The sequence below is a fragment of the Pygocentrus nattereri genome, chromosome 8 (assembly GCF_015220715.1).
Source record: "Pygocentrus nattereri isolate fPygNat1 chromosome 8, fPygNat1.pri, whole genome shotgun sequence".
NCBI classification, from domain to species: domain Eukaryota; kingdom Metazoa; phylum Chordata; class Actinopteri; order Characiformes; family Serrasalmidae; genus Pygocentrus; species Pygocentrus nattereri.
The window spans coordinates 13,358,446-13,372,761 of record NC_051218.1 but is presented as its reverse complement, the minus strand read 5'-3'; the positions used below and the strand labels follow the sequence as shown (position 1 = coordinate 13,372,761).

General features: G+C 39.6%; 1 protein-coding gene across 1 annotated transcript; it reads right to left on the bottom strand.

Moving 5' to 3' along the window:
• Positions 1-72: 72 nt before the first annotated feature.
• Positions 73-13,953, bottom strand: matr3l1.2 (matrin 3-like 1.2). The gene is made up of 22 exons (XM_017690071.2): positions 13,713-13,953; positions 13,437-13,615; positions 9,333-10,272; positions 8,797-8,858; positions 8,460-8,498; positions 8,256-8,359; positions 7,861-7,919; positions 7,596-7,709; positions 7,379-7,504; positions 6,487-6,648; positions 6,238-6,362; positions 5,585-6,158; positions 5,255-5,375; positions 4,939-4,958; positions 4,356-4,478; positions 4,075-4,203; positions 3,860-3,982; positions 3,615-3,745; positions 3,178-3,484; positions 2,747-2,909; positions 2,457-2,572; positions 73-424 (listed from the first exon to the last, which is right to left on the bottom strand). Exons 3-22 carry the CDS (start codon positions 10,107-10,109, stop codon positions 371-373), a joined length of 3,429 nt encoding a protein of 1,142 aa, XP_017545560.1. The 5' UTR covers positions 10,110-10,272; positions 13,437-13,615; positions 13,713-13,953; the 3' UTR covers positions 73-370.
• Positions 13,954-14,316: the final 363 nt, after the last annotated feature.

Here is a 14,316-nt window from a genome sequence, read left to right as displayed (position 1 = left end):
AGCTATTGTAGCTTCAGCACCGTAACCATTAAGCCCACGGTAGCATTTGCACAATATGAAATAAGTGAAAGATCACTGTAAAACAATGCTTTATTGTCAGTATATCTTTAGCATTGAATCGATCACAACCAGGAAATGCAAAGAAAGCAACAATAACAGCAAAGAAGGTATGAAAGGGCTCTCTTTTAGGATTCATATTAGGTAAAAAAAAAAAACTTTTTTTTCTGGACTAACACCTAAAACTTCAAATAAAAAGAAGGTAAATGACCAAATGATTCAAACTTAGTTCACATTCAAACACATTCATGGACTACATGACAATGGCTCATGCACGATGAAATACTGTACAGGACCAATCCTTCCCCATAACTCAGTTCTTCCCAGCATTACTCTGTGCTTTGGCCTTCTCTTTTTCCAGGTGTCTCTAGAAAGAGGAAAAACAACAAACGGTTCAAGCTTACATTTTAGGAAATGTTTATTACAAACCAAAGTCAGGAGGTAAAAACATGTTTTCCTTCACCCCTTCACAGGCTAAGTTGCCAGCTGTGCCCGTTTTGTCTACCTGCAGGGCTAAATAAATGTACTGCAACAGGGGTTCTCAACCTTTTCCACCCTAAGGCCCACCTGTCTATAACTACAAGCACAGCAGCCTAAAAACCAGAAAAGTAGGATGAGAAATGTACTAGGCAGATGTCGACTGATTTGGAGATGCAGTCCATCGTGTTTTCAATGGAAAACTGGCTTTTGCCAAAGAGTAACTGTTTGGTCTTGACATGTCTTTAGTTTTGAGGGTTGTTGTGATTTATTTGAAATAGCCAGACCACACTCCATTCACCAGGCTTTTGGATTACACAGTCAACATTAATAATAAATCCTACTTGAGATCTGCTTCCCCCCCCCATTGGTTCAGCAACTTTAGTTTAACCACTCAGATCGCTGATGCTCGGCTCTGCAATCCATGAGGTGACATCACATCTATCTTATGGCTCATGTTTTTTTTAATACCGTTTTAAACAGCACTTACTGAGTCTGTGAAGAGTCAGTTGTTAAAATAGTTATGCTGACTGTACAGCGCCAAAGCCAGCTATGTTGATTAATTCCTTGGTTGATCACAGAACATGGTGAAGCAGTGAATAGAACCAGGGTTTGTTTGAAGTGGACTGATACCTGCAGGTTTTTGCCATACAGGTTCTTCTGTTGCAGACCTGAATACGAGTGGAGTGTTCACACGTATCAGAATGGACCGAACTGAAGAAGAAGGTATGAAAAGTCCACACCAAACAAAGCTCCCTGAGAAACCTCTCCATCTCTGGCAAGCGGTCAGCACTGCATGCCTGCGGCTGCTTTGTCTCTAACAAATGACATTTAATTAGCCCACTACCGCAACATTTTTATTTGTATGTCTATTAATATTTAAATTGGTTATAATTTACAATATAATTTATATTATATATAAGTATAAAATTTACACACAATGTGACGGACAACAGACCTTTTCAAATGTCATCAAAAACTGAAAAACAAAACTGGAGATACGAGGTTTTCTTCCAACAGTAGCAATATGTCCATCATGTAAAACAAACTTGTCAGGCTATATAAGCCTATCAGTGTGTCAACACTAATACTTTTATTTAGCTGATGGCTAAATAAAGGCTGATGACAGAAATAGAAACATTACAAATTCCAGCCGCATCACAACTTAAAAGGGCCCAGACACACCAAGCAGACAAGAAATGCCAACTGAGGATTGCCTTCCATCAGCTCACCATCGCACAAAGCTTGCACTTGAGCACACTGCAGAGACTGCAGCCAAAGACAGACACACACATACCTAATATACCTGCACGAAAAGGGAACAAGTCTATAGCGGGCAGTTAGTAAATTTCAACATACAAAGTAAACAATATACTGTTTGAATGTCTCACAAGCTCCTCTGTGTATAAGCTAAGCACAGTGTGTGAAAAAGTAAAGTACCGGGGTAAAAGGGCTACTTAAAAGTCAATGTTTGTATTTTAAAAAAATAAAACATGCAGTTGGCACGTTTGTCTTTATGTAACAAACTAAAACATCCATGAAAAGCCCTTTAAAACTTCCGTGTGTGTTTATTACAATTACTGTTTTGCTCTCGTTAGGAAGATACTTCTCGTTTAAAAATTCAGACATTCAAAAATTAAAAACATGCAGTGGTGTTTGCACTTGTGTTAAAGAAAAACAAACAAAAAAACAACTCAGGCTATTCGGTGTGTGCTATCTTGACAGTCTCTTGCTTACTTTGTTTAGTTTCTCTTCTCGTACGCTGACACTCAGCTCTATTGCGGTCAAGAGCTGAGAAGAGCTTTCTAGGGTCAACAGTGTGGGACACACCGCACACACTATGGACAACAAACTGCCACCAACGCTCAACAGTCAGGTTGGTGTGTCAGGGCCCTAAGACTATTTGAGCTGAATGAAAGCACCTTAAGTTTGTCGTAGTGTGCCTGGCTGCTGCAGTGAACCTTCTTAGCAGTTTCCTCATTGGAGTAAAAAAGGAAGCAGACTCTGCAGTAGTATCCCATCTTCACAAACTCCACACCTGCAATCAAATCATATTGCTGATAGTGATGACAATGAAAGGAGACTATTGTGAAGCATAGAATTTCTAAAATGAATACACATTGGAATCACAAAAAGCAACAAAATTAATGGTACTCATGCTTTGACCCTCATTCAGATTTTATTCTCATCAAAAAAAAAAATGGTGGCTTACCCACTGGGGTATTTGGTTCATAGGGGCCCAGAGGGCCTAGAGTGGTTTCAGTTTTTTTCACAGATTGTGCTGGAATGGTAGGGGGTTCATTAGTCTCCTGGCTTTTCTGAGGCACACAAGATGCAGGAGAGGGAGCAGCAGAATCGTCATTCTCAGCCGTCAGCTTAATGGGGAACAATTAAAAAGGCTGTTATTTTAGGAACGGTTTATTTACTTTAGACATATCAGTCTACACATCACTCTGCGTTTCAGGCATGAAATTCTGTGAGAAAGAAGCAACAGAAAAAATTTCATGACCCAATGTGATCACTGTTCCTGACAAACAAGAATCTTTGTTCAAAAATCTTTATCAAACCAGGCACTAATAAAAACAAGCTCACTGCACTATGGCAAAGAAATATCTATAAAACAAACTAGCTGAATAAACTGACCGGTTTCGAGTCCATCTCCTGAGCCTCAGTTGTATCTGTGATGTTTTCATCTGTGCTCTCTTTCTTTACTTCTGGTGCGCTCTCGCTAGGGACAGCCTTGTTTTCGTTCTCCTCCTGCTTTTCCTCTACTGATTCGCTCTCGGCTTTATCTATGCTTGATGTCTCCTCTTTCATCTTCTTAGTCGGTGGCTCCTCTTCCTGCTTGGTATTAGTTTTGACTGGGGAGCTTTCTTGGGATTCCACTTCTTCAGAACGCTCCCTCTTGGATGGACGTTTGTCTTCTGGCTCAGGGGTTGGAGGTCTGTGTCTGTGAAATGGAAAAGTGAATCAGCACAAACATACCAACAGTATGTTTCTGCAAAACAGGACCAAGTGCATCAAATAAATTTTGTCAAGTTATTAAGTGAACAAGAACAGAATAGAAACACAGCACTAACCCATGTTTGAGTTGTTTGTACTTTCTGCTAATGTAGACAACTAGCCGTTTGCCTTGAAACTTCGGTGGATTATCTTTGGAGACCTCAACAAATCTCTCAGCATCCTCACCCCTCTCCATCTCAATGAAACACTGGTGAAGCAAACACATACAACATGACCCTACTTTATATTTAGAGGCAGTATAGAGGAATCTGTAAATAGTGAAGGATTTAGCACTCTCCCACACTTGTGGCGAGTCCATTACCTCATTGCGTGCCCTGTTCAAAAAGTAACGTCTAACTTTCCCAAATGGCTCTGCAATTTTCAGAAGGGAGGCATCTGATGTTTTAAAGGGTGGAATATGTCCAACGTAAACAACTTTGCCGTTCTGTAAATGTTGGGGAGCAAAAAAAAACATGTTTAGGATGTTTTACTAAACAAAAGCATCATTTCAAAGTGTAGAAGAACAAAGCTTCTCACCTGGATGGTTGGGTAGATCTGCGAATGATAAATTTTCACTGCTTTTCCACAAACAGACGGCATGACATTTCCATTGTAGAAACGAACCATGGCTCTAGCTTCTTGCTCACTGGAAAGTTCCAGAAAGGCCTTAAAACACAGAACACACTATATGTAAATAATATTCTGGGGGTGGGGTGGGCTAAGGGGTTCACATCCCTTATTCCACTCCTGAGAAATGGTACCATTTGCTAGCCTTTAGTGATGCATGTAGAGTACTTAATCTAGTTAAAGAAACATACCTCAGGTCTCACATTCAGGACCAGGTGTCGCACCACTTTACCAAAGGGCTTGGCCAAAGACAAGATCTCATCAAGATACCCATAACCACGTTTAAATCCAACAACATTGACGACTCTCAAGTCCTGTAAATAAAGTTATTTACTATTTCACTGCCCTCTTGAAGGAAAATAAATTCAAATACAGTCATTGGCATGAAACAACTATCAACAAAGTAACAACAAATATCCTCAGTACACAAAATACAATACACTTGGTTACCAATTTGATTGGGATTTCTAGTCTCCTAACTATTCTCCATGCAGCAGTGACACTGATTTGTACCATTTTAAACCCCACTAAAATGTCTCTACCTTATTGGCATCATTGCTGTGCTGAGAAGGGTTTGCCACCCAAATAATATCTGGTTAGCAGTGGTTCTTTGTTGGTCCCTCTTCATTAAGGGATGTTTGCACAAGGCAGTGACAATGTGCAAATGACACCTGCCTAACAGTTAACATGACTCTGCTGCTACAGAGTATAATAGGACAGTTAACGTAGCGAAGGTAAATCACGAGATACAGTATATGAAAAATTATTACTTACACCACTTTCCCTTGATCTACCTGAAACATAAGGGGGAAAAAAAATGTTAGACATATTTGGGAAAGAGATGTATGCTGTTACAATCATAAATGTTTTCTTTTACCATCATAAGCCCAGAAATGCTACTTTGCTAACAACAATTAACGTAATGTGCAATTGCCAGAGCTGTAATTTATAGCACTAGGTCCCATAACTGATCCTTGTGTATAAGGTTGTTTATCCAGCAAAGATTTCATTTTGGTGAACACATCAATCAGCAAGACTAATCTTTTGTTACTGAACTGCACTAAACTAAACAACCATTTGAAGGCAGTACCTGAAGAGTTTTTATCTCTAGATTTTGAGTCCTGCCTTTCAGCCTCTTCTTCTTCTGCGAGCTCATCCAGAGTCACAAACTCATCCATGTTTTCAGGGAAATCAGATTCTTCAAGCCCTTCCTATCAACACAAAGATTAAGAGTTCAACTCAAAATATCTGATTTCAATGCAAATGGTCAAACATTGTCATTTTTCAAACCAACCAGGTTTTACATTGTATGCCATTTTTTTATTAGTGTTCATCTTCATTCCATCCTTTCCCAAGTTAATCCTGTAGTAATTACTATATGAAAAACAGGCTCAGCTTACACATCTGCAAGTTTTCTTACCAGTTCACCGAAGTCCTCATTCTTATTATCACCCTCAGCTTGTTCCACATCATCCTGGCCCTCCTCTCTATCTTTGAGCTCCTCTGTAGTGTTCTCTTGGTCTGCCTCAGGTTCACCTGCTTCTTCTAATGGAGCCTCCTGCTCCAAGTCTGCCTCCTCAGGCATCTCAGGGCCCTCAGCATCATGCATGTCATCTTCTGCTGGCTCCAATGCTGAATCCCCACACTCCAGTGGGACTTCTGGATCTGGCTGCTCTGCACTGGCTTCCTCAGCCTCAGATGTAAAGTTTGTTTCCTCTATACTGGGACCTTCATCAAAGGCCTCTTCTTCTTCTTCATCATGAGCCTCCACAACACCTTCCCCTTCATCACCAGATCCTTCTGGAAGGACTTCTTTGTCTTCCTTCTCAGGTTTTGGCTCTTCTGTCTTTTCAGATGAGCACTCTTTAGATTTGGAGCTTGTGGACCTTGGAGATTTGGATGCAGTTTTGGAACCTGTTCTGCTACTGCTGCTGCTCTTGCGACTGGATTCATCTCCATCATATCTTGGTAGGTCTCCCTTGCCAGGTGGAACCCTAAGACAAAGTCTCAATACAATTATTGTCATTTTCCCCACCAAAAATTCTTTCAGTAGGCCATTTATGAATTACTCACGTTAATGTCTTGTACTTTGTGCAGATGTTTAGACGGATGGACCTACGGCCAATAGTCAATGGATTAAGAGTGTAGTACTTCACCAACATCTCTGCATCCTCTGCATTGCTCATTTGCACAAATGCCTGTGATGGACAAGAGAGAACACATTTTAGTAAACCTAGAGAGAGTTTTGAATGTGTAATGTAAAATTTGTGAAAAACAGAATTGATGGTAGAAGTTAAGGCATATCAGAGATGATCCTTTTACCTCTTTATTCAAGAAAAGATGTTTTTCAACTGTGCCAAATCGACGTGATATCGTGAGCAACTCCGTTTTCTTCTCAATGTCTTTTGGCACATTGGAAAAGAACACCACTGAGCTGGTTCCCCCCTTTACATTTCTACTGTCTCTGTCTGGTCTGTCACCTTTCTGTAACAAAGCATTGCAGCAGTTTACAACAGTTGAAAAGTTATAATAGAAAGAATGCATCACCACACTTCACAGTACACAATTATACTGGGCTGGCTCCAGTAACTGCCATTTCATTTTGTGTAATCAGTCATTTTTATAAACACTATTGTACAGTATGACAGAACATAAAAGTACAGTATATTATTACTTGAAATATCATGGTTATTCATTTCCATTATGTCTGTTAGGATTAACTTTAAAAACATCAGTTAAAGACAAGGCAAGCTAACGGATTCATAGAGATGAACCGATTCAAATTTCCAATACTTCAGCTAACATAGTTTTTGTGAAAAAAAAAGTGCTGTTATAAAAAAAAAAACATGGTTTAAATACTTCAACGAATTAGACTGTAATTGTGATATCAACTTCTTATTGTAAATTTTGCACTGAGCATTGTTCTTAACATAACTTAGTGCCCCCACACTGGATATTTCAGGCACCTTAAAACTTTTAGCTTTAATAACTGTAATAACAATAATTAATACTTTAACAATGACTATTCAATTTAAAGGCTTTTGCAGATGAAATGTAGTTTAGGCTACAAATTGTGTTTTGAAATAATTAATTTATTAGATTAAACTAATAATCTAATTCCAGCATAATTTGAAGTATTCAAATTATTCAGGCCAGCCCTATTAAATTAACTTTATTAAATACTTCCTTTTACTATTTTACTTTGCATTCTTACCTCAATTACCAGCAGTTCCTTGGATATGTAAATATGTACATCCTTCCCATGCAAAGTGGCAGGCTTCTTTTGATAATAATTAGACATTGCCAAAGCCTCCTCATGAGTGTGCAGCTCCAGAAAGGCCTACCACATACAAACAACTTGTTATTATCCAAAGGGCTGCGATAGAGAAACCATGAACTCTTACCATGATGGTTTAAAAATTCAGTGTTACCTTGTTCTTGAGTACAAGGTGTTCACGGATGGTGCCAAATGGTCTGGCCAGAGCAAACAGGTTGGATAACACTGGCTTCCGCTCATATTTTACTACTACTACCCTGCTTCTCACCTGAAAAAGATTAGCAGTTGACAAATACACCTGAAATTACAGAAATTGCTGCATAACTATAAACAAAAAGTTGTTATATTGTTTTCCATTCAAATAGAGCTAAGTGAGAGCAAAAGATTTATAGGGGATCAGTGATTTTCCAAGCATTTACCTTTGGTGTCATAGAATATGACTGCATTTTGCTTGCCATACCCATGCCAGAATCAGATCCTTAAAAAGAGTAGGCACAGATAGTGTCATTAAGTCAACGACATACAACACATCTCTGTCTACCGTTTCATCATCCATTATTCAGCTTGTGGGTTGAGATCTGTATCTATTGTTACTATGCATCCATAACAAAAGAAAAAAAATCTGTTTCTGAACGAACAATGATCATTCTGGAATATGCTCAGACTGTACACACTTCATGTCTACAGTAATCCATTCTCTAAGTACAGTACAACTCTCAAAGTCTTAATGTCATTTAAAGTATAGATTTTCCACAGATATTTAATTTTAAAAAAAAGTCACAAAAACCTCAAAATGTATATATAGCCATATTACCCCAATTTGAACTCATCCCTGTTCTCGGCCTCATACCACCAGATGGAGCAGCCCCAAGTAGTCCTTCTGATCGCCCCTTTGTGTCCAGGGCCATGGATCCTGACCTGAAGAAGACAATCAAAAGAGAGAAATGTAAGTATTCTGCATAAGTGCTTAGATTAACACCACTGATACATATTTAAGCAACAGTCTTCAATTACATACATTCGTCCAGAGGGCATATGAGGATCCCAATCTGGATACCTACGAACAAGCAGAAAAGGGATTTGAATTGCTTTTAAATATGCTTCACAAACAGAAAAATCTATCTGCAAATAAACACTTTTACGAACAGCTAGGTGCTAGGTTTTTGTGTACATTTTGTGTGTATACAGAACCAGTCAAACAGGCAAATAAATTAAGCTTATTAAATCACCGACTAAATGACAGCATATATCATATCTTATTAGAAAAAAGAAAAAAAAAAAAAAGAAAAAAAAAAAAAAAAAAGACACCTACACCTTCACAATGTGATTTACAAAAACTTTTCTGGTGCACTTACAACTGCAGGAGGACTCTCCTGTTTTCGGCATGCAGCATTCCAGTTGTGTGTTGAGTCCATTCCTGTGAAGACACATCAAAAACACATCAATCAGTTGTTAAACCATGAAGACCATACTACCTAAAAGTTAATGAAATTCCTTTTCTACTAATTCAACAATTAGAACATGTGATCTTCCACACTATGTAAACAGTACAATGGCTTTAACATCTAAATCAGGAGGTCGTTTGTTTAGATCTACATGTAATGGTGCTGGAACACTAAGATCTAGCACTTACAAGATGGGACGGATTTCTGGGTGCAGAATTTGAAACTGACTATAAAAGATAAGGATGCACCAAATAAAGAAGAATAAGAACTACAGACACTGCATATACTTTCTACAGGACCTTGACAGAGATTTATCCTGTTTGCTTGCACTTTAATTTTCTGACACTCGTTGGATGAACACCAAATTTTGACACAGGTGTTCTTTGCCATAAGGCAGACATGGAAGAAAGTATGTGATCAAGAAACAAGTGTTATGAACTACTCACCATGGCAGAATGTACATCAAAGTCACAAAGGGAGCACACATGAGGAAACATTTGCGGCATGACTCCCAAGAAATCCTGTATTTTTCCCTGAGAAGGGGCTCCCATCCTTCGCTGCATAAAGAAGTCATCAGAGGTTGAAGATGAGCCCATGCCAAGGCCACGATAATGGTCAGTGGAAAGCTCAGAATACTGGCGCTCTCTACTGCTGCTGTTGCCGCTGCCATAATCTAGCATATCGTAACCACGTGAAGAGACGTCTTGCATGGAACCGTAGCCAAAACTGCTCTGGGAAGTGCGGCTCTGACTCTGCCCCACAGAACGGTCCAGTCGTCCTCCCTGCATGTCTCCCCAGTCATCACGGCCTCCTCTGTATGAGGTGTCTGGGGAGAGCGATGGCAGGTCACCAGTCAGATGCCGACTAGCCTCCACCTTACGATTTTTAAGTTGCATGATAAGATGGGGCAGTGTGTCCACGCTGATGTTTTCCTCTGGGACCTGTGCCAGCTCATCCAGGTCGGTTGGTGAGAGACCAAGGCTAGCAAACAGCTTCATAGTATTGCTAAGGTGGCTGCCCACACGGCGGGGCAGCTGAGAGTCTTGATCTTGTCCGTCCCCTCCGCCCAAGCCCACCATTCCACCAAGTTGTTGGGAGGAGGAGCCGTAGGAATCAGAGTGAGATTCACCCATGCTATAATTTAAAGTTTCGGCTGCAGCCAAGAGCCCACGGCCTACAGCAAAGCCTTTCTGAGCATCATCAGACGTGAGCTTCTGGGACATGGCTTCAAAACCGTTGGGCTTCAGAGAGTTAACAAAAAGAAAAGAATCAACCAGCTGATCAAATTGTCCCAAGAAGGACAGTCCGTGGATAAAAATCCAAGTGTTAAAGATAAGCCAACGCCGAGAAAGGACAATTCCTCTTCAAGGATAGTATGAAACAGGTCTGCAGAAAGACAATGGAGCAATGATTTCTAGCATGCCCTCAATTGTTCAGCAGTTCCACAGGAAAGCAAGTCAGTGAACTCTACAAATCAAATTTAGACAATGAAAAGAAGCAACAACTGACAAAATGCTAAAACTGTCCAACTGCAACATGCCCAATGGTATGAAGATTTACAGGAAAGATAATGTGGATTATTTAATAGGGATGTGCAATAGAGCTTTGAAGAGAAATGTTAAGATTTAGAACTATGCATATCCTTAAACTGGCCAGGAAAGAAAGAAAGCATTGCATATCGCAGTCAGCACAGGAAAACCACGGAGACATGATGCACATGATTCTCATATCTGAAAAAAAGGCAGAAAACTACAGGAGAGTCAATCAACAATGGATACCTCAGTTGAGTAGAAACATGTCAGAAGAAGAGAACAGAAAGTACTTTTAACTCCAGGAGAAAGCCTTCAAACCATTTGATGGCCCTTACTTGGATGATGATTTAGAAACAGTAGTAGGCATTTGAAGAAGCACATGGAATTACTTCAATAGATCGACATTGAACAGGGCATTTTTTCTTCGGCCAGAGGAAGCTAAATTACTAGTGGTCACTTTAAAGCTAATAATATGAACAGAAAATATTCAGACATCTTTTAGCCAAACAGTGTTTAGGTCAAAACTTGGAAGGACAGGGTGCACACCTCTGAACAGACTTTACCTAATTAAGGAGTAACTCCGAGTGCATCAAAAAACAAGAGTAGATCCACATCATTAGGCAATCAGTCTTTCATTTTTGGATATTTTAGGAAATATTGTCTCTCATATTTGAATATTTTGCATGCATAAGAGAATCTTACCTCTCACAGAAAATGACAATGCTTTTATACAAATCAGCAGTAGAATATGAAACTTTTGAGGGGTAATAAAACTGGGCCTAAACTGCACAATGAAACATGAATGTTGTATTTTGTTGTACTTTTAGGTAGAAATGATTTGCATTGCCATTCATGGCACGTTGCAAAAAAAAAAATACTCTTTATTGTGCATATGACCATTCAACATGGATGGTGCTACAGGTACGAAGTCTGACGCCACATCACACTACACACTCGGTGAATTAATAGATATCTTAGGACTGAAAACCATCATACTGTCAAGCCTCATGTGCTCTCTAGTCAATTTCTGACCACCTCTTTTTAGCTTAGTTATCCTGTCAAAGGTGATGAGTGAAGCTTCCAGTCATTCCACATATTCCTGACATTTCATGAACTCCTTAGTCTTATTTATGCTGTGAACTAAGAACAGTTGTAAGATCATGAAGATCTGCCATCTTATACACAGGCAAGTGACGCTTGTTTACTCTATATGCAGTTTTACCATGACTCTTCTGGAAAGTTGAATTTGAAATTGTTTCTCAATATTATTGAACCAGCCATTTGGCCTATTGGCTATCCGCTAACCTTGTCTAATGAGGGCAGAATGTAGTCCAGTTATGAAAAATATAAAGTGCAAGCATGTTAAAGAGGGCCTGAAATAACATTGATGTTCTACTGGCAGTTGTTCAAGTGGTTGTTTCTTAGACAATTTTCACAACAAAGGGCTTTTTCACAAAGTGATACACGGTGACACTACAGGAATATTCTGGGAGGCAACACACTAAGTGGAACAAAAGCACTGAGCAGACATTATGATTCAATGTTAATTACTGCATGAATTTTGCTGTTCTGACCCTTAAACTGACTAGGCACAGAAGAAAAAATTGCATGTTAAAGTAACACTACATATAATCACTGAATACTATAATATTATTAGTATTATAATACTAGAATAATTAAAAGCTCAAAAAATATATTTATTTTCATGTCATGCCAAACCACCACAAAACACATTATGTCCAAAGGTTTGTAGACACCTGCTCATCCAACATCTCTTCTGAAATCATTCAAGAGGGAACTTATGCTCCTTTGCTGCAGTAAAAGTGTCTATTCCTCTGGCTCTGCACTAGATGTTGGAACACTGTGGTGAGGACCTGATTGCATTCAACTACAGGCGCATTATTGAGGTCAGACGCTGATGTTGGATGATTAGTTGTGGGTCACTAACGCTGCTACCAAGTCATCCCAAAAGCACTGGATGGAGCTCCATTAATCCAGAGACCACAGTTCCACTGCTTATACCTGACACTTGGACATGGTGACCTTAGGGCCATATGCAGTCGCTCCAGAGCAACTCATTATACTGGCAATGCTCCTCTCCAGAGGATAATAACGCTGAGTACCTAAATACTTTTGGACATAATGTGACAATTTACAGTGCAGGTCAAGTTTGAAGTGACGTCCAAACTGCAGTGGTTCTAAGGAAAACTGCTCGAGTATTAGTTTTGCCAATCAGAAAGGACGAACTGATGAACAGAAAAGAGAGGACAGGAATGGGAGAGTCATAGAGCATCAAAGAAAAGGCCTTGAGATAGGTTACATGCGAAATGGTTGCCGTTTTAAAGCTGAAGAATGTGTACAGCAGTCAAGAAACGTTCGAAGGCGCAGGAGGAGCCAAATAAATAAGACTTGTGTTCTTATTTCACAGCAAATGCAAGAAAAACAGACCGAACGGCGCCTGGGTGTTGCGACAGCGTAAATAACTGGCCATGTCTTTATACCACCATTAATATTACGCTTGTTCTAGAACAGATGCCGAGTCGAAATTGAAAGCCCCAGTTACATCTAAAGGACGTTTCTCTGGGGGAAAAAAAGTCATCACACGTTCTGGGCTGAATGGGTGCACGATTTAGCGTCAGCTAACTTTAGCCAAGCGGGCTAGTTAACTAGCTAACAAACAGGCAAACTTCTTTTATCTGGCGCGCTTAGGCGACTCTTTAAAAATGCAGCAATCCACGGTTGTAGCTTCTTGCTAACGCTAACTAAGACAGAGCAACAACACAAGTGGTATGTTAGCTACAGCTTATGAGCAGAACAACTGCTACGCCACAAAATGTTCTCACTGTTTATCAAATAAAGCACAAGTAGCGTTAGCGTCTCGGCTAAAGCTCAGCTAACGCTACTCCACTCGCGCAGGCAAACACAGTTCAGTCGTATTTCCACACATAATGCATCATATAAAACAGAGCGGTGGGTTAAAGTGTCTCTTGTTTAGACTTATGAACACTAACTACTTACATTTTTGGCTCTTCTGTTTCGTCCAAGGCTGCAAAACCGACAGCTCGCAAATCGCCACCAGATCTGCTATCGTTCACGCTACGGAGCGGATAAGCTGACAGACTTCCGGTCATTCGAATCTATTTCCCGTCAGAGGAGAACGCTGACTCCTTGTTTATTTACTGTCGTCTTCAAAACTTCTGAATAATAATAATAAGAAGAATAATACTCATTATTATTTCGGTTTAATTTCTATAGCCAATGTTCAAGCTGAAATACACACAACGTTGAAATTACCAATTATATTCCAGGGGAAAATACCGCCTTAAGGGAAAAAGGACAGTGAGGCTTTCAAGCCACCTATTAATTCTCACATTCTTCATGTTTTGTCAAAGGTGCGGCTCAGCATGACACGGTTTAATACAGGGGTTAATATTATTCATTGCCGTCGGGTCCTTTCCTCTAGTGTTTCTCCGAATATTGTGTCTTCTGTTTGGGTCTTCAGCCTTCTGAATGGCTCGTTCATGATTCCTCTGATTGTTGCTGGCCCATCTTGCTGGTCTTCCTCTTCCTCTTAGCACAGGGGTACGCAATCCTTTTGTCTTTGTGGGGTATTGAGGGCCACAAATACAAAACACGATACAACTAGAAAAGCTATGTAGGCTTCAAATAGAGTTTTTAAAAATTTATTTTTTACTAAAAATGTATCTCCAAAATGATCATTTTACAGAAGAACGAAAAACACGCCTAATTTTAGGGCAATTTCTTTTATTCCATTCATCATGAAATGGCATTTTCAAATGATATCAAAAACTGAAAAACAGCAGAAATGGAGAGACAAGGTTTTGTTCTGACAGCAGCAAGATATACAATGCCACACTTATAGAAGAATCCTTTTTAG

Bases quoted from the DNA above. Each gene is read 5' to 3' on its own strand.
- matr3l1.2 (XM_017690071.2), bottom strand. From the start codon at position 10,109: ATGTCCCAGAAGCTCACGTCTGATGATGCTCAGAAAGGCTTTGCTGTA. The intron at 4,479-4,938 runs GTAAGTAATAAT...CTTTATTTACAG, and splicing joins GTAGATCAAGGGAAAGTGGT to GACTTGAGAGTCGTCAATGT. The intron at 3,485-3,614 runs GTTAGTGCTGTG...TCCATTTCACAG, and splicing joins TACAAACAACTCAAACATGG to ACACAGACCTCCAACCCCTG.